We start from the raw sequence: 27,390 nt of genomic DNA on the forward strand, positions 1-27,390 counted from the left end.
AATAATTTAATTGATTATTATGAAGGTGAACTATGTTCTTAAGAAATACACATCTATTACAGCAACTTCAAAGTATGCACACTATTTTGAATTGAAAATATTAAATAAAATAGTTGCTTCATCTCCAGAAATAATTTCCTTTTTATTGGATTTTAATATAATATTAATTATAACAGAATTTCCTCTTTTTCTAAAAATAAGATACTTCCTGGCCGGGCGCAGTGGCTCACGCCTGTAATCCCAGCACTTTGGGAGGCCGAGGCAGGCGGATCACGAGGTCAGGAGTTCGAGACCAACCTGACCAACATGGTGAAACGCCGTCTCTGCTAAAAATACAAAAATTAGCTGGGCGTGGTGGCGCGCGCCTGTAATCCCAGCTGCTCGGGAGGCTGAGGCAGGAGAATCGCTTGAACCCAGGAGTCAGAGATTGCAGTGAGCCGAGATCACAAGTGGCAACAGAGTGAGACTCCGTCTAAAAAAAAATAAAAATAAAAAAATAAGATACTTCCTCTGAATAGTCAATGATTAAATAATTCCTTTTTATTCCCATAGGATAATGATCCTTTATTAGGACAGTCGCCGTGGAGAAGTAAAATTTCTGGCTCTGACACTGAAACATTAGGTGGTTTTCCAGTAGAATTTCTTATCCAAGTGGTAAGAATTGTTCTGAATATCTTGGCTGTTTGTTTAAAAACTCAATGCCTTTTATGTTATTAAAGTTGAAAATTTTTCTAGGGCCATGTAGGTTTATCACCATGTAGGTTTTAAGAGCTGCTATTTCCAACAAAGCCTGAAAATAAAAGTTATAAAAACGAAAAAAGACTTAAAGATCTTTCTTCTTGAGCTTTGTCTTGTGTCTGAGTTCTTATTATTCTGCTATTTTAAGGGCTCAAACATTCTTGCATATGTTCTGTGAAATTCTGAATGTTTGGCTGTTAATAACTTGGGTAACTATGAAGGCTTTTATTTAGTAACCTCAGCATATTCTGCCATCATCAGTCAGTTCAACAGTTATGATGTCCTGGCTAGCTTATATGGTTAGAAGAAATTTTATTTCTTTTCAGAGACTAGAAACAGGTATTCACCTGCTAAGTACTTAGTGATTAGACACTAAGAAATCTAAGCCTAAACTGAACTAAGTGTAGAAGTATTATATTGGAAATTTTCCTTATAGCTGGACTCTTAAAAATGTAGTGAGTTTGAAAATTAGATTAAATAAATTTTTTAGTTTGAATCATAGTCTAATAATGTTTCATTTCATTTTTGGAAAATGAAAACTACTTTGTCTTGGGATAGAAATGATCTTTATTTTCATTTGTTTATTTATTTATTCATTTTGAGACTGAGTCTTGCTCTGTTGCCCAGGCTGGAGTGCAGTGGGTCAGTCTTGGCTCACTGCAACCTCCACCTCCCGGATTCAAGCTTTTCTCCTGCTTCAGCCTCCTGAGTAGCTGGGATTACAGGCATGCACCACTATGCCCGGCTAATTTTTTTTGTAATTTTAATAGAGATGGGGTTTCACTGTGCTGGCCAGGCTGGTCTCCAGTTCCTAACTTCAAGTGATCCCCCAACCTTGGCCTCCCAAAGTGCTGGGATTAGAGGCGTGAGCTACCGCACCTGGCTGATATGATCTTTATAAATAAAAATGTTTATAACATAATCCATGAAAATATTCACAGTGTTCTTTTGCAGTTGATGTTATTTTGAGGAAAAGTCTTGTCAGTTGTGTGTCTGTATATAGCATTCTGTGTTCCTCAATCACATTTTTTTATTTAATATTTATTTATTTATTTATTTATTTGTTTATTTATTTTATTTGAGACAGAGTCTCACTCTGTCTCCCAGGCTGGAGTGCAGTGGCACGATCTCAGCTCACTGTAGCCTCTACCTCCCGGGTTCCAGTGGAATCACCTCAGCCTCCCAAGTTGCTGGGATTACAGGCGCACGCCACCACACCCAGCTAATTTTTTGTATTTTTAGTAGAGACGGGGTTTCACCATGTTGGCCAGGCTGGTCTCAAACTCCTGACCTCACATGATCGCCCTCGGCCTCCCAAAGTGCTGGAATTGCAGGCATGAGCGACTGCACCTGGCCTATTTATTTATTTGTTTGTTTGAGACAAAGTCTTGCTCTGTTGTCCAGGCTGGAGTACAGGGGTGCCATTATGGCTCACTGCAGCCTTAACCTTCAATCTCAGGCAGTCCTCCCACCTCAGCCTCCCAAGTAGCTGAGACTGCAGGCATGTACCACCACTCCCAGCTAATATATTTTTTATTGGTTTTGTAGAGATGGAGTCTCACTATGTTACCTAGGCTGGTCTTGAACTCCTGGGCTCAAATGTTCCTCCCACCTTGGCTTTCCAAAGTGCTAAGATTACAGGCTTGAGTCACCATGCCCAGCCAATGATATATTGTTAGTTATCCTTGCAATATAAAATTTCTTATACCTTTGGCTTCTCAAGGCAGATGGATATTTTATATGAAAGATTGAAAATGTGATAAGAGCAAAGACTTATTCTTTTCACAAAGAAGACACTTGTTTTTAATTCTTTCTTTTAAATAGTAGAAGTAAAAACAAAGCTAATATGTTATATTTGAACAGGTGTTGTGTGTGTGAGAGAGTTTGAGAGAGATCAATAAGCAAAGGGAGCCAGAAGCTAAGTACTACTACACTATGTCTAAATATCACTATGTGATATTTTTATCGATCCTTGTTATATTTGATTTTTAATTCAATACACTTTATTTTTTTAGACCAATTTTAGGTTCATAGCAAAATTGAGAAGAAGATACAGATATTTCCCATATACTTCCTGACCCCACACCTGTGTAGTCTCCCCCTATTATCTCCCAGCAGATGGTACATTTGTTACAGTCAGTGAACTTTCATTAACACATCATTTCACCTAAAGACCATAGTTCACATTAATGTATTTAAAGATGTGGAACATTTTAAGAGTTTTGACAAATGTATAATATCATGTATCCACCATTATGTATCATATAGAGTAGTTTTGCTGCCCTAAAAATCTTCTGTGTTTCACCTTTTTATCTCTTCCCCTGAGCCCCTGGAAATCACTGATCTTTTTACTGTTTCCATAGTTTTATCTTTTGCAGACTGTCATATATTTGAAGTCATACAGTATATAGCCTTTTTATATTGGTTTCTTTCACTTACTAGTATACATTTAAGTTTCTTTCATGTCTATTCGTGGCTTGATAGCTCATTTCTTTTTAGCATTGAGTAATATTACATTGTTGGGATGTACCACAGTTTATTTACTCATTGACAAACTGAAAGACATCTTGGTTGCTTTCAAATTTTGGCAATTATGAATAAAGGTGCCATAAACATCTGTGTGCAGGTTTTTGTGTAGCCGTAAGTTTTCAGCTCCTTTGGGTAAATACCAAGGAGTGTAATTGCTGGTTCATATGGTAAGAGTATGCTTAGTTATATAAGAAACTGACAAGCTGTGTTCTAAAGTGGCTGTACCATTTTGCATTCCCAGCAGCAGTGAATAGGATTTCCTGTTGCTCCACATCCTCGTTAGCATTTGGTGTTGTCAGTGTTCTGGATTTTGGCCATTCTAATAGGTTTGTTGTGGTATCTTATTATTTAAATTTGCATTTCCCTGATGACATATACATTTCCTCATTGACCATCTTTTCATATGCTTATCTGCCATCTGTATATCTTCTTTGGTGAGGTGTCTGTTAAGTTCTTTGGCTCATTTTTTAATCCAATTGTTTGTTTTCTTATTGTTGGGTTTTAAGAGTTCTTTGTATATTTTGGAAAGCAGTTCCTTATCGGATGTATATTTTACAAATATTTTCTCCCAGTCTGTGGCTTGTCTTTTCATTCTCTTTACAATGTCTTTAACCAAACAGAAGTTTTTAATTTTAATGAAGTTCAGCTCATCATTTCATTCTTACATGGATCATGCCTTTGATGTCATATCTAAAGTTGGTTGTCACAAAACCAAAGTCATCTAGATTTTTTTTCCTGTGTTACTTTCTAGGAGTTTTATAGTTTTGGATTTTACATCTATGTTTGTGATTCCCTTTGTGAAAGGTGTAAAGTTTTTGTCTAGATTCATTTTTTTGTTGTTTGTGGATGTCCAGTTGTTGCAGCACCATTTGTTGAAGACTGACTTTTCTCCACTGTTGCCCATTTGTTGGGCAACTGCCTTTGCCCATTTGTTGAAGATAATTGACTATGTGGATTTATTTCTGGGCTCTCTATTCTGTTTCATTGATCTATTTTATTTTATTCTTTGCCACTACCACACTGTCTTGATTACTGTAGGTTTATAGTATGTTTTGAAGTTGAATAGTGTCAGTCCTTCAACTTTGTTCTTCTACTTCAATATTGTGTTGGCTATAGTAGGTCTTTTGCCTTTCAATATAGACTTTAGAATCATTTTGTCAATATCCATAAAACAACTCGCTGGGATTTTGACTTGTATTGCATTGAATTTATAGATCAAGTTGAGAAGAACTGGTATCTTGACAGTGTTGTGTCTTCTTATCCATGAACATGAAATATCTCTTATTTATTTAGTTCTTTGATTTCTTTCATCAGAGTTTTGCTCACATAGGTCTTGTACATATTTGTTGGATTTATACTTAAGTATTTCATTTTGGGGGGTGTTAAGGTAAATGATACTGTGTTTTTAATTTCACATCATAATTGTTTATTGTTTGACAAAGCAATTGACTTTTGTATGTTAACTTTGTATCCTGCAACTTTGCTGTAGTCACTTATTAGTTCCAGGGATTTTTTTTTTTTCTCATTTCTTTCAGATTGTCTACGTAGACAGTCATGTCACCCGCCTAAAACAGATAGTTGTTTTTTTCCTCCCCAATTCTACCTTTTATTTCTCTTTCTTATCTTATTGCATTAGCTAGGACTTCCAGTATGATGTTGAAAAGAGTGATAAGAGAGGACATTGTTGCCTTTGTCCTGATCTTAGTGGGAAAACTTCTAGTTTCTCACCATTAAGTATGATATTAAACATGCGGTTTTTTTGTAGATTTTTTTTTTTTATCAGGTTGGGGACGTTGTCTATTCCTAGTTTACTGAGAGTTTTTATCATGAATGAGTGTTGAATTTTGTCAAATACTTTGCCTCTATCAATCTGATCATATTTTTCTTCTTTAGCCTACTGATGTGATGGATTATATTAATTAATTTTCAAACATTGAATCAGCCTTGCATACTTCAGGTAAATCTCACTTGGGGCTGGGTGTGGTGGCTCACGCCTGTAATCCCAGCACTTTGGGAGGCCGAGGCAGGCAGATCACGAGGTCAGGAGATCGAGACCATCCTGGCTAACATGGTGAAACCCCGTCTCTACTAAAAATACAAAAAAATTAGCCAGGCATGGTGGCCAGTGCCTGTAGTCCCAGTTACTCGGGAGGCTGAGACAGGAGACTGGCGTGAACCTGGGAGGCGGAGCTTGCAGTGAGCCGAGTTCGCACCACTGCACTCCAGCCTGGGTGACAGAGCAAGACTCTGTCTCAAAACAAAACAAAAAACAAAAAACTCACTTGGCTGTGATCTTAAATTCTTTTATACATCATTGGATTCAATTTGCTAATATTTTATTGAGGATTTTTGCATCTGTGTTTATGAAAGATACTGCTCTATAGTTTTTTTCTTTTCATGTTTGGACAGGGGATCTATGTTGCCCAGGCTAGGCGCAAACTCCTGGGTTCAAGTGATCCTCCCACTTCAGCCTCCCAGTAGCTAGGACTATGAGTACATTCCATTGTGCCTGGCTTATAGTTTTCTTTCACCGTGTCTTTGTCAGATTTTGGTATTAAGGTAATGCTAACCTTGGAGAATGAGTTAGGAAGTATTTCCTCTGCTTCTATCCTCTAAAACATAACAGAGGTTGGGTATAATTTCTTCCTCAAATGTTTAGTAGAATTCCTTAGTGAACCCATCTGGGCCTGGTGCTATCTGTTTTGGAAGGTTAATTATTGACTCAATTTATTTAGTAGATATAAGCCTATTCAGAGCCTTCCATTTTTTTCTTGTGCAAATTTAGAAATTTCAAGGAGTTTATCTTTTTAAAGTCCATAGGATCTGTAGTGATGCCCCTTTTTCATTTCTGAAATTAATAATTTGTGTCCTCTCTCTTTTTTCTTAGCCTAGCTAGAGGCTTATCAGTATCATTGATCTTTTTAAAGAACCAGCTTTTGGTTTTGTTGATTTTTTTTCTATTAATTTCCTGTTTTCAATTTTATTGATTTCTGCTCTAGTTTATATTATTCTGATTACTTTGTATTTAATTTCCTATTTTTTTTTTTAGTTTCCTAAGGTGGAAGCTTAAATTACTGATTTTAAGTCTTCTTTACTAATATATGCATTTGATACTACAAGTTTCCCACTAAGCACTGCTTTGGCTGCATCACACAAATTTTGACAAGTTGTCTTTTTATTTTTATCTAGTTCAGAATATTTTTTCATTTCTTCTTTTAGATTGCTTTTTTGACTCGTATTATTTAGACATATCTTCGGATTTTACAGCTTTCTTTGTTATTGATTTCTAGTAGAAGTTCATTGTGGTGTAAGAGCATATATTGTATGATTTCTATTGTTTTAATTTTGTTAAGGTATGTTTTGTGGCCCAGAATGAGATCTTCATGAATTTTCCACACGACCTTGAGTAGAAAGTATATTCTGTGGTTGTTGGATGAAGTAGTCTATAGATACCAATTATATCCAGTTAATTGATGGTATTGTTGAGTTTATGTCCTTGCTGATTTTCTGCCCATTGAATCTGTTCATTTCTGATAGAGGGGTATCAAAATCTCCAACTCTAATGGTGGATTGATGTATTTGTCAATAGTTAATCATTTTGCCTCATGTTTTGATGTTCTGTTATTAGGCATATAAATATTAAGTATTGTTGGCCGGGTGTGGTGGCTCACCCCTGTAATCCCAGCCCTTTGGGAAGCTTAGGCGGGCAGATCACTTGAGGTCAGGAATTCGAGACCAGCCTGGCCAACGTGGTGAAACCCCGTCTCTACTAAAAATACAAAATTAGCTAGGTGTGGTGGCAGACACCTGTAATCCCAGCTACTTGGGAGGCTGAGACAGGAGAATTGCTTGAACCCAGGAGGCGTGAGCTGACATTGCAACACTGCCCTCTGGCCTGGGTGACAGAGCAAGACTCTGTCTCAAAAAAAAAAAAAAAAAAAATTATTATGTCTTCTTGGAACATTGACCCCTTTCTCATTATGTAATGCCTTTTTTTTTTTTTTTTTTTTTTGAGACAGAGTCTTGCTCTGTCACCCTTGGCTGGAGTGCAGTGGCGTGATCTCGGCTCACTGCAAGCTCCGCGTCCCAGGTTCATGCCATTCTCCTGCCTCAGTCTCCTGAGTAGCTGGGACTACAGGTGCCCGCCACCACACCTGGCTAATTTTTTTGTATTTTTAGTAGAGACGGGGTTTCACCGTGTTAGCCAGGACAGTCTCGATCTCCTGACCTTGTGATCCGCTCGCATCAGCCTCCCAAAGTGCTGGGATTACAGGCGTGAGCCACCACACCCGGCCATAATGCCCCTTTTTATTCCTGACACCTTTTCTTGCTCTGGAGTCAGCTTTGTCTGAAATTGATATAACTGCTCCTGCTTTCTTTTGATTAGTGTTAGCATGGCATATTCTTTATCCATTTACTTTTTTTTTTTTTTTTTTTTTGAGACAAAGTGTTGCTCTGTCACCCAGGCAGCCTCTGCCTCATGGGTTCAAATGATTCTCATGCCTCAGCCTCCCAAGTAGCTAGGATTACATGTGTCCTCCACCACATCTGGCTAATATTTGTATTTTTAGTAGAGACAGGTTTTCACCATGTTGGCCAGGCTGGTCTGGAACTCCTGACCACAAGAAATCTGCCTGCCTCAGCCTCCCAAAGTGCTGGAATTACAAGTGTCAGCCACTGAGACTAGCCCGGTTTTGTTTGTTTGTTTGTTTGTTTGTTTGTTTTTGAGAACAGGGTCTCCCTCTGTAGCCTAGGCTGGAGTGCGGTGGCTCACTACAGCCTCAACCTCCTGGACTTAAGCAATCCTCCCACCTCAGCCTCCCAAGTAGCTGGGACTACAGGCACAAGACACCACACCTGCTAATTTTTGTATTTTTTGTATAGACATGGGGTGTCAGTGTACCCCAGGCTGGTCTTCAACTCCTTGGCTCAAGCGATGGGACCCACCTCGGCCTCCCAAAGTACTGGGATTATAGGCATGAGCCACCACACCTGGCCTTCATGCATTTACTTTTAATCTATCTGTGTCTTTATGTTTAAAGTAGATTTCAAAGTGATTGTTGATGTAGTTGGATTATCATATAGTAATAAATATCTACCGCGTTTATTACTATGTTCTATTTGTTGCTCATATTCTTTATTTCTATTTTTATATTCCACTCTTTTTTTGTGTTTTATGATTTACTTTATATAATTCCATTTTTCTCTGCTTTCTTAGCATATAGGTTATACTTTTTTTCTTTTAGCTTTCTTTAATGGTTGCCCTAGAGTTTACATTATATACTTTTACAACTAATCCATATCCACTTTCAAATAACACTGTACAGCTTCATGGGTAGTGCTAGTACCTGATAATAACAAAATAATCCTAATTCATCCCTCCTTTCCTTTGTATCATTGCTGTCATTATTTTATTTATACCTAAGCATGCATAAGCATATATACACATAATCATATATAATCAAATATGCTGTTGCTGTTATTATTTTGAACAAACTGTTATCTGTTGGAACAATTAGGAATAAGGAAAATAAAAGTTTGTATTTTACCTTCAACGTATTCTTTCTTTGATACATTTCCTTTATTTATATCTGAGTTTCTGACATGTAAAATTTTCTTTTTCTTTAAAGAACATCATTTAACATTTCTGGCCGGGTGTGGTGGCTCACGCCTGTGATCCTAGCACTTTGGGAGGCTGAGGTGGGTAGATCACTTGAGGTCAGGAGTTCGAGACCAGCCTGGCCAACATGGTGAAACCCCGTCTCTACTAAAAATACAAAAATTAGCCGGGCCTGGTGGCACTTATAGTCCCAGCTACTTGGGAGGCTGAGGCACGAGAATTGCTTGGACCTGGGAGGTGGAGGCTGCAGGGAGCCAAAATCGCTCCACTGCACTCCAGCCTGGGCAACAGAGCAAGATTCCGTCTCAAAAAAAAAGAAAAAAATCATTTCTTACAAGGCAGTCCTACTGGCGACAGATTTTCTCAAGTTTTTTTCTCTGAGAAAGTATTTTTCTTTCACTTAAAAAAAATTTTATTTTATTGGCCGGGTGCGGTGGCTCATGCCTGTAATCCCAGCACTTTGGGAGGCCAGGCGGGCGGATCACGAGGTCAGGAGATCCAGACCATCCTGACTAACATGGTGAAACCCCGTCTCTACTAAAAATACAAAAAATTAGCTGGGCATGGTGGTGGGCGCCTGTAGTCCTAGCTACTCAGGAGGCTGAGGCAGGAGACTGGTGTGAACCCAGGAGGCGGAGCTTGCAGTGAGCCAAGATCGCACCACTGCACTCCAGCCTGGGCGACAGAGCGAGACTCTGTCTCAAAAAATATATATGTATATATTTATTTTATTTATTATTGTAGAGATAAGGTCTGGCGGTGTTTCTCAGGCTGCTGCACAACTCCTGGGCTTAAGCAGTCCTCCCTCTTGGCCTTCCAAAGTGCTGAGATTACAGGCGTGAGCTATGATGCCCAGTCCTGTTTTACTTTTGAATGATAATTTCATAGGGTGCAGAGGTTTAGATTGCCAGATTTTTTTTCTCAACGCAAGATATTTCACTCCAGTCTCCTCTTGCTTGCCTGGTTTCTAAGAAGAAGTCAGATGAAATTCTTATCTTTGCTCCTCTATCGGTAAAGTGTTTTCTTTCAGGATTTTTTTTTCCTTTTTTTTAGTATGTAGAGATGGGGTTTTGCCATGTTGTCCAGGCTGGTCTCGAGCTGCTAGGCTCAAGCAGTCTGCCCGCCTTAGCCTCCCAAAGTGCTGGGATTAGAGGTGTGAGCCACCATAGCTGGACCAGAATTTTTCTTTATCTTGGATTTTCTGTAGTTTGAATATGATATGTGTAAATCTAGAGGTTTTTGTGGTGTTTCTTCTGCTTGGTATTCTCTGAGATTCTTAGATCTTTGGTTTGGTATTTGACATTAAAATTCTCATTCATTATATTTCAGATAGTTCTTCCTTTTTTTCTCTCTTTCCTCTCCTTCTTGTATTTCCATTAATGCATAAGTTATACCTTTTGTAGTTGTCCCACAATCCTTGGACATTCTGTGCTGATTTTTTCAGTCTTTGTTCTCTTTGTTTTTTAGTTTTGGAAGTTCCTATTAATATATCCTCTTCTGAGATAACTGTTGTGGAAGAAAAAAAAGAAAAATAAATAATATATCCTCAAGCTCGAGAAATTTTCATCTCTCTGCTTGCATTGCCCATCTGTTCTTGCATGCTATTTTATCCATTAGAGGCCTTAGCTTATTACTCATAGTTCTTTCAAATTTCAACATCCCTGCCATATCTAAGGCTGGTTTTTATGCTTGCTTTGTCTCTTCAAACTGTTTTTTTTGCCTCCTGGCGTACCTTGTAATTTTTTCTTAATTGCCAAACATGATGTACTATGTAAAAGGAACTGTGTCCGCCTGAGCCTCTGGACTGTGAACTTCACAAATGCACCTCAGTTTTTCCTCCTCTTATGTGGTACAGGGTGGCTAGAGTGGGCTGGGGTTGGGTTTTTCTCTTCCCCCAGGTCAGTAAGCCTCTGATAAAACCCTAGCATGTTAGCTTCTGGTTAAATAGTTTTTCCTGAGGGCAGGCCTTGCTAAGAACAGAATGCTCCATCTTAATTCAAAATCGTTAGTTTTCCTTCCCCTTGCAGGAAGCAAGAGGGAGTATTTCTGCAGTATTCACAAAGAACCAGATTAAGCCCCTGGAAGTAAAACTCACAAAGTATGCTTTTCAAAAAAAGCCTCCTAACTGGGTCCCGTAGAGTAAATGCTTAATGCACCTACCACATAAATTACAGTTCAGTTTTCCCTACCCCAGCACTGGTTCCTAGAGGTTTTTGCTCATGGGTTTCTGCTCCAGTAAATTGTGATTCTACATACTTGCCTTTCATTCTTTCCAATTTTGTGAACAGTTTGCCTTGGCCCTCAATTTTCTTAGAGATCTAAGAAGTGTCGTTGACTTTTTTTTTTTTTTTTTTTTTTTTTTTTGAGACAGAGTCTCGCTCTGTCGCCCGGGCAAGAGTGTAGTGGCACGATCTCAGCTCACTGCAAGCTCCGCCTTCCGGGTTCACGCCATTCTTCTGCCTCAGCCTCCCGAGTAGCTGGGACTACAGTCACCCTCCACTACGCCCGGCTAATTTTTTGTATTTTTAGTAGAGATGGGGTTTCACCGTGTTAGCCAGGATGGTCTCGATCTCCTGACCTCGTGGTCCGCCCGTCTCGTCCTCCCAAAGTGCTGGGATTACAGGCATGAGCCACCGCGCCCGGCCAAGTGTCATTGATTTTTTTAAGTATGTCAGCTTTTTACCTGGTGTTAGGATGGAGTAGCACCTTCCAAGCTTCTTATATCCCAGACTGTAAACTGAAAGTCTATGTATTTGATTTTAGTACTTAATTTAAAATTTATAATCTATATGTAAAGCCTAGTTAAAATACTACTTCCACTATTAAGATATTTAAGAGGTAAAAATAAAAGTTATTTTATGTCCCTACCTTTTATAGTATGTGAGGTTTTATAAAACTCTCAGTTTTGCTCTTAAGTGAAGTTGATATTTTGATTTTTTTGCTATTCCAAATGTATTTTTTCTTATGACAAAATAAACATTAAAAATGTTTTGCCGCCAGGCACAGTGGTTCACACCTACAATCCCAGCACTTTAGGTGGCCAAGCTGGGAGGATTGGAAGTCTAGGAGTTCAAGACAAGCCTGGGCAACATAGACAAGGATTGAGTCTAGGAGTTGAAGACAAGCCTGGGCAACATAGTGAGACCCCATCTGTACAAAAAAAATACAAAAATTAGCCAGGTGTGGTGATACGCCCCTGTAGTCCCAACTACTCAGGAGTCTGAGGTGGGAAGATTACTTGAGCCCAGGAGGTTGAGGCTGCAGTGAGCCATGATCACGCTACTACACTCAGCCTGGGTAGCTATAAGCTACCACACGCGGCCTTATTATTTCTTTCTTTCTTTTTTTTCTTTTTTGAAACAGAATCTTACTCTGTTGCCCAGGCTGGAGTGCAGTGGCGTGATCTTGGCTCATTGCAGACTCCGCTTCCTGGGTTCATGTGATTCTCCTGCCTCAGCCTTCTGAGTAGCCAGGATTACAGGTGCCTGCCATCATGCCGGCTAAATTTTGTATTTTTAGTAGAGATGGGGTTTTACCATGTTGGCCAGGTTGGTCTCAAACTCCTGACCTCAGGTGATCCACCCACCTTGGCCTCCCAAAGTGCTGGGATTACAGGCGTGAGCCACCGTACCCGGCCCTTTTTATTTATTTCTAAGAGATAACCCTTTTTTTGGCCAGGCATGATGGCTTATGCCTGTATGTAATCCCAGCACTTTGGGAGGCTGAGGCTAACGGATCACCTGAGGTCAGGAAGTTCAAGACCAGCCTGGCCAACATGGTAAAACCTCATCTCTACTAAAAATACAAAAATTATCCAGGCGTGGTGGTGCGAGCCTGTAGTCCCAGCTACTCGGGAGCCTGAGCCATGAGGATTCCTTGAACCTGGGAGGTGAAGCCAAGATCATGCAGTTGCGTTCTAGCCTGGGCGACAGAGCAAGATTCCATCTCCAAAAAAAAAGAGAAATTTTTTTCTTTCTTTCTTTCTCTTTTTTTTTTTTTTTTTTTTGAGACAGGGTTTCAGTCACTTTGTCACCCAGGCTGAGTGCAGTGGCATGATCACAGATCACTACAGCCTCAAACCCCTGGGCTCAAGCAATCCTCCCGCCTCAGCCTCCTGAGTAGCTGGGACTACAGGTGGGCGCCACCACACCTGGCTAATTTTTTACTTTTTCATAGAGATGGGGTCTTGCTATGTTGCCCAGGCTGGTCTCAAACTCCTGGACTCAAGTGATCCTCCCACCTCTGCCTCCCAAAGTCCTGGGATTATAGGTGTGAGCCACTGTGCCCAGCTGGGATTTCTTTTTTGAGAGGGTGTTTCGCTCTTGTCCCCCAGGCTGGAGTTCAGTGGCGCCACTTTGCTCACTGCAGCCTCTGCCTCCCGGGTTCAAGCGATTCTCCTGCCTCAGCCTCCCGAGTAGCTGGAACTACAGGTGTCCACCACCACGCACTGCTAATTTTTGTATTTTTAGTAGAGACGGGGTTTTACTATGTTGGCCAGGTTGGTCTCAAACCCCTGACCTCAGGTGATCCACCCGCCTCCCAAAGTGCTGGGATTATAGGCGTGAGCTACCACACCTGGCCTGGATTTCTTTTTTTTAAGCAACGTAACTACAATACCATCATTACATCTATAAAAATTTAAATGTCAATATCAAATATTCAGTTGGTATTCAGATTTTTCCGTTGTTTTTTAAATGTTGAGTGCCTTTTTTCTCCATTCAACTTATTGAAGAAACTGGATTATTTATCCATACGGTCTCCCACAGTCTCGATTTTTTGACTAAATCCTTGTGGGATTATTTAACATGTTCTTTGTATCTTACGTAAATTGAAAATTATTTCTAGAGGTTTGACTGGATTTAGGTTTTTTGGTTGGCTGATTATTTGTTTTTATGTGACTACTTTTACGGGTGGTTTTGTGTTCTTTTGATAGGAGACATTTATTTATTTATTTATTTATTTATTTATTTATTTATTTATTTATTTATTTATTATGAGATGGGGTCTTGCTCTGTTGCCCAGGCTGGAGTGCGGTGGCATGATTTCAGCTCACTGCATCCTCCACCTCCCAGGCTCAAAGTTCTCCCACCTCAGCCTCCTGAGTAACTGGGACTACAGATGCAAGCCACCAAACCCAGCTAATTTTGTTTATTTTTTGTGGAGATGAGGTCTCAAACTCCTAGACTCACGATCCCAGCTACTTGGGAAGCTGAGGCTGGTCACAAACTCTTGGGCTTAAGTGATCTTCCCGCCTTGGCCTCCCAAAGTACTGGGATTACAGGTGTGAGCCACTGCATCTCTGACCTAATTATTTTTTAATGTTAGCTGCCATTGATTATCAATGCTTAGATCCATTCATTCAATAAGATTTCAGACTTGCTCTCACTGTGTCATTTCTTCTTCCTAAGTATCATTGTAACTCATGGATTTTAACATTTGGCTTTAGTTCATTTCAGTTATTGTTCTTACTGGTCTGCAAATTGCCCTATTTTGGACCAGTGAAAGCTTGTTCAGATTGACTCCTTAGTCCTTTTGACATGTCCTAGTTACAATGGATTTTTAAAATAATAGTTGCTTGTCGGTTTAATCAGATATATAAAATACAGTGCTATGACGCTGAGCGTGGTGACTCATGTCTGTAATCCCAGCAGTTTGGGAGGCCAAGGTGGGCAGATCACTTGAGGTCAGGAGTTCGAGACCAGTCTGGCCAGCATGGTGAAACCCTGTCTCTACTAAAAATATAAAAATGGTTGGGTGCCCTGGCTCATACCTGTAATCCCAGCACTTTGGGAGGCCAAGGTGAGTGGATCATCTGAGGTCAGGAGTTCAAGACCAGCCTGGCCAACATGGCAAAACCCCATCTCTACTAAAGATACAAAAATTAGTCGGGCATGGTGGCGGGTGCCTGTAATCCCAGCTACTTGGGAGGCTGAGGCAGGAGAATTGCTTGAGCCTGGGAGGCGGAGGTTGCAGTGAGCCAAGATCACGCCATTGCACTCCAGCCTGGGCAGCAGAGCAAGACTCCGTCTCCAAAAAAAAAAAAAAGTTACAAAAATTAGCCAGGCATGGTTGCGTGTGCCTGTAATCCCTGCTACTTGGGAGGCTGAGTTGAGAATTGCTTGAACTGGGAGGCAGAGGTTGCAGTGAGCCAAGACTGTGCCACTGCACTCCAGCCTGGGTGACAGAGTGAGACTCTGTCTCAGAAAAACAAAACAAAACAATGCTATGCTATATATATATGTTGAAACACTAAAATCTGTTGCTGAAATATCTTACTAAAATATTGGAAATTTAATGTCTAACCAATATACCTAAATGCCTCTGTTTATTCTAAAATATTTCTTCTTTGTCTGTAGACCAGATTATCAAAAATTCTCATGATTAAAAAGGAACATATCAAGAAATTAAGGGAAATGAACACAGAAGCAGAAAAATTGGTAAGAATTTCTTTTTTTTTCTTCATTTGCTTGTCTAATTTTAAAATAGTGAGACCATCTATATCTAATGATTTAAAAATATCTATGGGAGGAAACCTTCAGATAAATATTATTTTTAAATCCTCATTTGCATGAGGTCCACACCTGTAGTCCACCTTCTTGGGAGGCTGAAGCAAAAGGATTGCTTGAGTCTAGAGTCAGAGACTGCAGTGAGCTATGATTCTACCACTACAGTCTAGCCTGGGTGATAGCGAGACCCTATCTCAGTAAATGAATGAATACAGGAATACATACATACATACATACATACATACATACATACATACATACAACAGTAAATCTTCATTGCTATCACTATCTCTTGTTATACAGAACATATGCTAAGTAAATTGGCAGTGCATTGCCCCAGACCTCATTATGCCATTGACTGTACAGTTGAATAGGATTAATGGATATATTAGGTTCTTTCAGCAGTTTGCATGAGTCTAGAATTGCTCAGATACCTGTGACCAAGGAAGTTGTAATGGCAGGTTATAAAAAATGTTTCAGAATAAGTAAGTCAGGAAATATCTATGTTGTCATCTTTAGGTTATCTTGACAACGTTTATATCCTAATTTATTATCTAATGAGTTCAAAAAATGAGAGCCAATTTTATTCATAAGATAATTACCAGAAGTCTTTTTTTTTTTTTTTTCTGAGATGGAATTTTGCTCATCGCCCAGGCTGGAGTGCAATGGTGCAATCTTGGCTCACTGCAACCTCCACCTCCCGGGTTCAAGTGATTCGCCTGCCTCAGCCTCTCAAGTAGCTAGGATTACAGGCGCACACCACCACGACCAGCTAATTTTTGTATTTTTAGTAGAGACAGGGTTTCGCCATGTTGGCCAGGCTGCTCTGGAACTCCTGACCTCAGGTGATCCACCCACCTCGGGATTACAGGTGTGAGCCACAGCACCCAGCCAGCCACAGCACCCGGCCCAGAGTTTTTTTTTTTTTTTTTTTTTTTGAGACGGAGTCTCGCTCTGTCGCCCAGGCTGGAGTGCAGTGGCGCGATCTCGGCTCACTGCAAGCTCCGCCTCCCGGGTTCACGCCATTCTCCTGCCTCAGCCTCCCGAGTAGCTGGGACTACAGGCGCCCGCTACCACGCCCGGCTAATTTTTTGTATTTTTAGTAGAGACGGGGTTTCACTGTGTTAGCCAGGATGGTCTTGATCTCCTGACCTCGTGATCCGCCCGCCTCGGCCTCCCAAAGTGCTGGGATTACAGGCGTGAGCCACCGCGCCCGGCCCAGAGTTTTTTAAAAAGCTGTTTATGTAGACACTATTCACTAAGAAAGTCTTTGAATTGTAATGAAATTCACATCTTGCTTAAGGATATGTAGGATGGCAAATAGGTTTTATCTCATGTACTATCTCCAGTTTATTGAAAATGACTGTATAGAAGTCTGAAAGGGAGGGCTCTGACTGTGCTCAGGGGGCAAAGTGCTGTGACTGATGATCAGTGTCTGTTGTAAGTGCAGGAATGGGAATAGTAGCACTGGGAATCTCTGGAATGAAATGTTATAAGGGTATAGGTGTGGATACAGTTAGGTATCTACAGCTGCAAAAGTAGATACCTAAGTGAACAAAGAACAATCCTTTTTTAGGATTATAGAATTTTTTTTATCCGAAAATTACTGAATTTTTAAGACCAAAAATGTCAGGTGATTTCAGCGTAAGATCATACTGCTCTCTTTAGCAGTACAGGTATTAAAACTTGGGTTTATTTCCCAGTTTAACTCATTTAAGCATAACATGAAATTAGTATTATCAGATACACAAGCCATCCGAAAATGAAAAGGATTAGCTATAGCATATTGCCATTACATATCTTAAACATAGAAATGTATGTGCGTGCTTCTTTCCTACTGGACTCTAATTCTTGGTTTCCATCAGTTCTACTTCTGCCCTTTATATTCGATGCCTTTTCAGTGCTCCTCCACCCCACTTCTGTTTTTCTCTGGTCACCTTATCATCTCTTCTATCTTTATGTATAAATGAATTATTTCCCTTTAATATCACTAGTTAGGACTGTTTTCTTCTAAGTTCCATGCTTTAAAGCAGTGGGCTTGCCTTTGCCCAGTTAATCTTATCTGCTTTCAAATAGAGACCTATTTTGGGTTGTTTCGCAAACCAAGGAGATGTAGGCTTCAGTGTAAAACGAATTTGTATTCCCAGAGACCGTTTTGATGTTGGCTTGGCTTCTTAGCATATGAGAACTCTGTAGAAGTAATCTAGTTGGCTTGATATGTTTTATTATTTGTTTTATTTATGTAAAAATAGTTTCCCTATAAAAATTCAAATATTACGAAATGATTTAATGAGTCAAACTGTAGTTCTTTATAATGCCTTCTCCATAAATAGTATTAAGTTAGCATATGTTATAAATATGTTTGTTTATATGTTTACCATATGGATTTCTTTTTCTGTGCATATACTAAAAATTATTTTCATGCAAAATGGAATTAAATTATGATATATTGGCTTATCTTTTAAAATGATTGTATTGTACCATAATTTAAACAACTTCCTGTTAACATATTTATTTCCAGCATTTTATTAATATAATGCTAATATTTTTGTGCATTTGTTTGTGTCTATCTGTAGGATAAATTTTAGAAAGTAAAATGAAAGATTTAATGAAAGTTTAAAGATGGTAGGCTGAACATATTTTTTTCATATCCTTTATAATTGCACATAGAATATGAAGTACAAAAAGAAGTAAACAGAAAAAATGAAGCAGTCTGCTTAACAATGTCTATGAGATTTCAAAATTTTTTCTGGCATGTTTTTAAATGAAACAGAAACCATAGCTACAAGAGGCCCTAGATCCAGAGTTGGCAAATATGATGAAGTGCAGAAGTGAGATTAGTATTTTAAAAGGCAATTAATTCAAGGTCTTTCTCCTTGTTCCCCTTCTTCATCTCAGTGACAGAACTCAAACGTGGCATTTACTCAAGTTAAATGGAGAGAAAGAAGCACTTCTCTAAAGAATTTGAATGTACTATTTGGGGAAAGTTAAGGTTTTTTTCTGCTTTTGGTAAGAGTAGACTAGGTAATTTGGATTAACCTTCCTGCTGTAAATAACTGTTTCCTCTGGAATAAAATATTAAAATAACCTGCTTGAAGAACACTGGAGCATTAACAAGGCATTAAGGAGGCCGGGCGCAGTGGCTCATACCTGTAATCCCAGCACTTTGGGAGGCCAAGGCGAGTGGATCACTTGAGGTCACGAGTTCAAGACAAGCCTGGCCAACATGGCAAAACCCTGTCTCTACTGAAAATAAAAAAATTAGCTGGGTGTGATAGGTGTGCACCTGTAATCCCAGCTACTTGGGAGGCTGAGGCAGGAGAGTCACTTGAAGCCACGAAGCAGACATTGCAGTGAGCCAAGATTGTGCCACTGTACTCTAGCCTGGGCAACAGAGCAAGACTCTGTCTCAAAAAAAAAAAAAGAAAGAAAGAAAACAAACAACAAGGCATTAAGGAATTATAGGATCTGGGAAAAGAAGGAAAGAAGTAAGGGGGAACCTGATGTTCAGGGTTGCTTTTTCCTTGGGGACTTCTGCAACTTCCAGAAAAGCTAGCTGAGAAGCTAAGTGGCATTCTTGAAAGGCTTAAGTGGGTTGGAGGCCAAAATTAGAGTCCAGAGACCCACCAAGGGTTGGGGGAAGTTGGCAAACTTTAAGTCCTCTTTGGAGGAATATAGCATTTTTATAGGCCTCAAATTATTTCTATAAATTTTTATATATAGTATCTAAAACTCAATTTAAATTCAAGACACAATAGGAGACACAATAACCCTAAGGAAAAAAGAAAATCAACTGTAGACAGTAGGTAGACCAGACAATGGAGTTTTTAGAAATATATTTTAAATGCTTAATTTGTTAAAAGAGATGAGACAAAATTGAGAATTTTAGAAGAGAACTGGAAACAACAATAAAAAAGACCAAATGAAAACTATAAACTCTAGCAATCAAAATTAAGAACTCGGTGGATACAACCACAGCAGATTAGAAACAGCTAAAGAGAGAGCTAGTAATTTAAAATAGATCAGAAGAAAATATCCCGAATAAAACATGAAGATAAAAATGAGTGGAAAATTTAGAAGAGTCGATAAATAGGAAATACAGTGAGGAAGGTCTAATGTGTAACGGAATAGCAGAAGGAAAAAGAAAGAATGGGACAAAAGCAGTATTTTAAAAGATAATGACTAAAGGCGTTCCAAAACCGTCAAAAGGCAACAAGCCACAGATAAATTCCTATCAACCCCAATGAGATAAGTAAATTGATAGTGACTTTTAGACACATTATCTTTTTTTTTTTTTTTTTTTTTTTGAGACAGAGTCTCGCTCTGTCGCCCAGGCTGGAGTGCAGTGGCACAATCTCAGCTCACTGCAAGCTCCGACTCCCAGATTCATGCCATTCTCCTGCCTTAGCCTCCCAAGTAGCTGGGACTACAGGCGCCTGCCACCACACCCAGCTAATTTTTTGTATTTTTTTTTTTTTTTAGTAGAGACGGGGTTTCACCATGTTGGCCAGGATGGTCTCGATCTCCTGACCTCATGATCCACCAGCCTTGGCCTCCCAAAGTGCTGGGATTACAGGCGTGAGCCACCGCGCCCGACCTAGGCACATTATCTTAAAACTGCTGAAACTAAACACAAAGTGAAAAAATGTTAGAGTACCCAGGGCAGGATGGGAGTGGGGAGTATGTACAAACGAGCAACCAACAATTTGTCTGAGAGCTACCATCTCCACAGAAACAATAGAAGACAGAAGATAATGGAATGACATCTTCACAGGGTTGAAACAAAGTAACTACCAACCTAGATTTCCATAACCAGTGAAAATGCCTTCAAGGATAAAGTTACAAGGACAGTTGTAGGCAAATTTATGGACTTTCCTACCAGAATACCTACATTAAAGGAAATGCTAAAGTTTTTGTTTAAGCAGAAGAAAAAACTTGAAGTTTGTAAAAGAAACATGAAGATTCAGGGAATGAAGAAACAACAAAAAGAGTAAATATGTGGATTAATCTAAGTGACATATTAAATAACTCTTGTGGCACTTAAAGTATAGAGAGAATTATACAGTTGTCTGTTGGTCAGGGTAGGGGTGTATATACATATAGGCCTAGATAAATCAAAGATGGATGACATTTTAATCTCTAACCTATTAAAATAATAGTAAAAGATGAATATTTATCAAGCTAATTAGGGGGAAGTAGGTGGGAAATGGAACAATAAAAATGTTTAATTGGGGCTGGGTATAATGGCTCATGCCATTGGATTGCTTGAGGCCAGGAGTTTGAGACTAGCCTGGCCAACGTAGCCAAACCCCGTTTCTAGTAAAAATACAAAAATTAGCCAGGCGTGGTGGCACACAGCTATAATCCCAGCTACGCAGGAGGCTGAGGCAGGAGAATCACTTGAACCCAGGAAGCAGAGGTTGCAGTGAGAGCCAAGACCACGCCACTGCACTCCAGCCTGGCCAGCAGAGCAAGACTGAGTCTCAAAAAAAAAAAAAAAAAAATTTGTTTTTTAGAAAAATTAGCCAGGCATGGTATAGTTCCAGCTACTCAGGAGACTGATGGGGGAGGATTGCTTGAGCCCAGAAGTTTGAGGCTGTGGTGAGCTAGGATGGTACCACTGAACTCCAGTCTGGGTGACAGAGTGAGACCCTGTTTCTTGTGGGGGAAAAAAAAGACAAGTATGTGACTGGCAGAACTAAGAAACTTTAACAAAACACTGTATTGGTGAGGATGTAGACAAGTAGGCATTCTTACCCATAAATTAGTACATCTTTTATGAAGGGTGTACAGGGTCTCAGAAAATGATACCCCGAAATGAAGGCCTCAGAAGCAGCTCTCTCTGACCTTTTTCTGCCCATCTATCTTTGATCTCTCATTTTCTTCTGAGGCTAACCATAGAAACCAGAATCCCTCTTCCCCAAAGCAAGTCATAGAAACCAGAACTCCTTTTCCCAGAAGCCAGCCTTATATAAAACCTGAGAATATTACTCCAGCTTGCCCGTCACATTTCTGTGTAAAAATTGGTCATAAAGAAATGATTTGACCTACTTTGACTATAGGTCATAAGACCCCCATTCCAGACAGGATTCTGCCTCATACCCGTAGGAAGGATTGCCGCAGAGACAGGCCAAGCGACATCTAGATAGGCCTTGCTGGATTTCCCTACTTTGTCTGTTAGCATTAGATCATACCGTTTGTCCAGTCATATTTCTTTTTTGTTTTTTATTTTCTTTTTTTCTTTTTTTTTTTTTTTTTTGGAGACAGAGTCTTACTCTGTTGCCTAGGCTGGAGTGCAGTGGTATAACCTTGGCTCACTGCAGCCTCCGCCTCCTGGGCTCAAGCAATTCTTATGCCTCAGTCTCCTGTGTCCAATCATATTTCTATACCACTGTCCATATGCTTTGTGAACCTAAGCACAAAAATTGACAGTTTATTTTGTATTCTTCATTCTGAAGACTCTGGCGTCACATAAAATTATAACCAAATAAATGTGTATGCCTTTTTTCCTATTAATCTCTCTTTTGTCAGTGATTTTCAGTGAGCCTTCAGATGGTGAAGGGGAGTTCCTTCTGGCCTCTACAGGTGCTTTGGCAATATCTATCAAGATTTAAAATGCTCAAATCCTTTGATTTAGCAGTTGCACTCCTGGAAACTTCTACACTTATGTTTGCCTTTGTCCAAAATGACTACATGTTCATTGCAGCATGTTTGCAAGATCCGAAGGTTAGAAACAACCTGAATGTTCATCAAGGAGCATGTTTATACACTTTAGGTGGGAATATAAGTTAATTGAAGTCTTTTTGGAAGGTAGCTTGGCCATACTGATGGGCCAGAAATTTTACTTCTAGAGTATCATTCAGAAGATGCGCATACAAGGATGTTCATCACAGCATTGTTGTAATAGCAAAAAATTGTAAATGGTTAAATGAATATCTGTAGAGGACTAGTCAAATAAATCCATACCCTTGATCATGAACTGCTAAATCTGGTATTTTCCATCTTGTCCCTTATAAGCTCATATTTTTACAGACTGTTTGCCTTCAACATGAACCTGTAAGCCACACAAGAAAATCTTTCATTACTTTGTGATCATACCTGGTTTTTTATCAGAATGTATTAGTTATTTCTAATGGTTCAAATGCCTCACCTTATTCATACAAGCCTAATTGAATGTCATATTTTTGACTTGTTTTTATTTTATTTATTTATTTTTTGAGACGGAGTCTTGCTTTGTCACCCAGGCTGGAGTGGAGAGGCACGATCTGGGCTCACTGCAACGTCTGCCTCCCAGGTTCAAGCGATTCTCCTGCCTCAGCCTCCCGAGTAGCTGGGATTACAGGCATGCGCCACCGTGCCCGGCTAATTTTTTATATTTTTGGTAGAGACGGGGTTTCACCATGCTGGCCAGGCTAGTCTTTAACTCCTGGCCTCAAGTAATCTACCCTCCTCAACCTCCAAAAGTAATTTTTAGGCCAGGCACGGTGGCTCACGCCTGTAATCCCAGCACTTTGGGAGGCTGAGGTGGGTGGATCACTTGAGGTCAGGAGTTCGAGATCTGCCTGGCCAACATGGTGAAACCCCACCTCTAGTAAAAATACAAAACTCAGCCCGGCGCAGGTAGCCCGCACCTGTAATCCCAGCTATTCGGGAGGCTGAGGCAGGAGAATCACTTGAACCTTGGAGGTGGAGGTTGCAGTAAGCCGAGATTGTGCCACTGCACTCCAGCCTGGGCGACAGAGCAAGACTCCATCTCAAAAAATAATAATAATAATTTTTAATTGTATGTGTATATGTGTAAAATGAATATACTTTTCTTAAAAAAATTACCATTCTTATTGAGTTTCATGTGTGTTTTTCTTTCTTTGTATTTATTTTTTAATGTATAAATACCTATACAATATATACTATTGGGTTTTTTTGAGGAGGGGACCTTTTTTTTTTTTTTGAGACGGAGTCTCGCTCTGTTGCCCAGGCTGGAGTGCAGTGCTGTAATCTTGGCTTACTGCAATCTCTACCTCCTGGGTTTAAGCGATTCTCCTGCCTCAACCTCCCAAGTAGCTGGGATTACAGGCACGCACCACCACGCCCAGCTAATTTTGTGTATTTTTAGTAGAGATGGGGTTTCACCATGTTGGCCAGGCTGGTCTCGAACTCCTGACCTCAAGTGATCTGCCTGCCTTGGCCTCCCAAAGTGCAGGGATTACAGGCCTGAACCACCATGCCCGGCCAAGGGCAGACATTTTTAAATAAATGTTATACTATGTAACAGTCTGCTTTTCACTGTATAGTATCAGTAAATATAGATCACTCTCTTCAATCCTAGTGTTAGAAGATCTTTAAATTGTTAGCAGTCTGATAGGTGAAATATAAATCTCATTGTTTTATTTTGTATTTCTAAGGCTACTAGTGGAATTAAGCATCTTTTTGTATTTTAATTGGCCATTTATATTAACAAAATTATTTGTTTCGCATGTTACCATAGTACAGAAAATTTAAATTTTGATGTAGTCAAATACAGTTGACCCTCAAACAACATGGGGGTTAGGGGTGCAACCCCCGCCAGCAGTCAAAAATCCACATACAGCTTTTGACTCCCCTAAAACTTAACTACTAATAGCCTACTGTTGACCAGGAGCTTTACTGATAACCTAAATAGTAGATGAACACATATCTTCTATATGCATTATATACTGTATCCTTACATAAAGTAAGCTAGAGAAAAGGAAATGTTATTAAGAAAATCATAAGGTAAAGAAAACATATTCATTATTCATTAAGCGGGAGTAGATCATAAAGGTTTTCATCCTTGTCATCTTCACGTTGAGTAGGCTGAGGAGAAGGAGGAAGTGGAGCGGTTGGTTTTGCTGTCTCAGGTGGCAGAGGCAGAAGAGGTAGAGGAGATGGAAGGGAAGGCAGGAGAAGCAGGCACACTGGTGTAACTTTTGAAAAAGTCTGCATCTATACGATCTGGTAGGCTGTTGCAAAAATTAATTTTAAAAAAAGTCTGCATATAAGTAATGTAAGTGGACCTGCACCATTCAAACCTGTGTTGTCTGAGGGTCAGCTCTATATCAGCCTGTTCCTTTTTCTGGTATTTGTAACTTGTTTAAAATAGCTTCTTTACCTCTTATTCATAAACATATTCTCCTGTCTTCTCATGATACTTTTATAGTTTCTTTTAATATTTAGACCTTCAGTACATCCTAAAATTTTGTGAATGATTTGAGTACAGAGAGCTTTTTTCCTCAAATAGATAATTGTTCCAATTTATTAATAGTTCATCCTTTCCCACTGATTTGAAAGGCCAGCTTTACTATATACAAAATTTCCAAACAATATACATATATTCATACACACACAAACATATGTGCCAGGCATACATATACATATGTGTTGGAATTTAGTATAGACTGGCCACCATTCTCTCCCATTGGTGTATTTGTCTCCCATGTCAATACCATACTGTTTGATAACTACCAGTACAAGTCCCTCCATTTGTCTTTCTCTTTCAAAATTGGTTTGGTCATTCTTGTACATTTATTCTTCTATATTAACCCTTTATTATTTAGATGTTTAAGAAGATAAGGGAAATTTTTTCCATCATTGGGAGATACTCAAAAAGATAAAGACTTTGAGAACAGCTTCAAAAAAGGGGGCTCAAAATATTTTTAGAAGTTGGAGATATAACCAGATGATAATTTTGACAGGAAGTATATATCTGTTTAGTGTTGGAATTTTTTTTATGGTTGATTAGTTACATCACCCCCTTTTTTTTTTTTTTTTTTTGAAACAGAGTCTCGCTCTGTCGCCCAGGCTGGAGTGCAGTGGCGCGATCTCAGTTCACTGCAAGCTCCGCCTCCCGGGTTCACGCCATTCTCCTGCCTCAGCCTCCTGAGTAGCTGGGACTGCAGGCACCTGCCACCACACCCAGCTAATTTTTTGTATTTTTAGTAGAGACGGGGTTTCACCGTGTTAGCCAGGATGGTCTCGATCTCCTGACCTTGTGATCCACCCGCCTCAGCCTCCCAAAGTGCTGGGATTACAGGCGTGAGCCACCGCACCCGGCCTATATCACCCCATTTTGTAATGCATTAGCCATCTCCCAATTTCATACATTTTGATGTATACTGTATATGTAAATCCTTTGTACATCTTTAATTCATTAAAATGTTGAACACAAAAGATGAAGATAGAGACTTTTGACACCCTCAAATTCGCTGTAAGAGATAGAACTTTTAATGATTTTGATTTTGATTAACTAGTTCTGAGTCTGCAAAAGTATACACTTTTCCCCGAGAAGAGGCTTGATCAAATACTTAGTTATAATTTATGTTACACTATATCCTCAGTAACCCCCAATTCCCAACAAGGAAATGAAATTAAATTCAGCATGTCCTGCATTATCCCTGCATTCTTATAGAAAATCTTTCGGATGATCCAATGGTTTTAACTTCACAAAAACTGAGGTTTACGAATAGGAAGCAATTCAGGAAGCACCAATGGTAAACTAAAAGTAGGATGTCCTGGATATGATTCCAGGACTATGTGGAAATTATCCCTTCCCTACTCCCACTGTGGCATTCCCTCCCCTCTTTCTCTTTTACTGCTTCAGATCTATAGTAGCAGAGGAATTCTGAGGCAAACTGGCTTCAGATCCCACAAGGTTACCACTTACTGGCTGCAGTACATGGGCCTCATATGTAAAATGGAGACAATAAGCAATAATATCTTCTTTCTCATGGGGTTATTGTGAGGATTCAATGAAATCCTTTAAAAACACTTAGAACATTAGCCAGGCATAGTGGCACATGCCTGTAGTCCAAGCTACTTGGGAGGCTGAGACAGGGGATCCTTTGAGTCCAGGAGTTTGAGGCTGCACTGAGTTATGATCATGCCACTGCAGTCCTGCCTGGGCAACAGAGTGAGACCCTGTCTCTAAAAAACAAAACAGGCCAGGCGCGGTGGCTCACGCCTGTAATCCCAGCACTTAGGGAGGCCAAGGCAGGCGGATCACTTGAGGTCAGGAGTTTGAGACCAGCCTGGCCAACATGATGAAACCCCATCTCCACTAAAAATACAAAAATTAGCCAGGTGTGATGGCACGCACCTGTAGTCCCACCTACTTGAGAGGCTGAGGCAGAAGGATTGCTTGAGCTTAGGAGGCAGAGGTTGTAGTGAGCGGAGATCACGTCATTGCACTCCAGCCTGGGTGACGGGAGTGAAACCCTGTCTCAAAAAAAAAAAAAAAACTTAGAACAAGCTGGGTGTGGTGGCACATGCTATAGTCACAGCTACTTGGGAGGCTGAGGCAGGAGGATGGCTTCAGGCCGGGAGTTCGAGTCTAGCCTGGGCAACATAGCAAGACGCCATCCCAAAAACAACAACAACAAAACCACTCTTAGTGCATGGCACGTTAGTCAGCTCTATTTAGTACATCTGTTGTCATCATTAAGTAATCAGCACATCATTAATAGTGTGTGCTGTTAAGTCATTTAACTTTTCTAGGCCTCAGTTTTCTCCTCTGTAAAATGGTATGGCTTAACTAGATGACCTCTGAGGTTTCTGTTAGCTCAGTCTATAATTCCGTGATTTGGAACCTATATAAGTAGTTCCTCCCTAGGTCTAGGAAAGTTTTCTTTCCCTACCTATACTTACTAGAAGGAGCGATTTTGCTTCCTTAGTGCATAACAACGTGCTTTCTCAGAAATCCTCTGAAAAAAGAAATGTTAAATTTTCCTTGACTAGAGAGGTTTCATTGCCAGCATTTTTAGCAGGAATGAAATGGAGAGTATAATTTATTGGAAGTACTGTGAAGAGAGGGAAGGAAATGGCATCAAAGTCCATTAACACTTGTTGGTAAGGAGCATATATGGAATGATGACACAATAAAAAGTTAATATCCATTGAGCATCTTCTATGTGGGAAGCACTGTGCTAGCATGTATTATCTCATTTAATCTTTGCAACAACCCCACTAGATAGATATTCTTATAAT

General features: G+C 39.7%; 1 protein-coding gene across 5 annotated transcripts in view; it reads left to right on the plus strand.

Annotated features, from left to right (window-relative positions):
• Window positions 1-27,390, plus strand: part of LIN9 (lin-9 DREAM MuvB core complex component) — a 79,749-nt gene that overhangs the window by 43,865 nt on the left and 8,494 nt on the right. For 3 of the 5 annotated variants that reach the window (XM_003814925.5, XM_003814927.4, XM_057301199.2), the window contains 2 exons: window positions 553-654; window positions 15,244-15,324. In XM_003814925.5, coding sequence (XP_003814973.4) covers window positions 553-654; window positions 15,244-15,324 — 183 coding nt within the window. The remainder of the gene's footprint in view (window positions 1-552; window positions 655-15,243; window positions 15,325-27,390) is intronic. The other 2 variants (XM_008967802.4, XM_055107432.2) reach the window with 1 other exon arrangement.

The sequence above is a fragment of the Pan paniscus genome, chromosome 1 (assembly GCF_029289425.2).
Source record: "Pan paniscus chromosome 1, NHGRI_mPanPan1-v2.0_pri, whole genome shotgun sequence".
Lineage (NCBI taxonomy): Eukaryota > Metazoa > Chordata > Mammalia > Primates > Hominidae > Pan > Pan paniscus.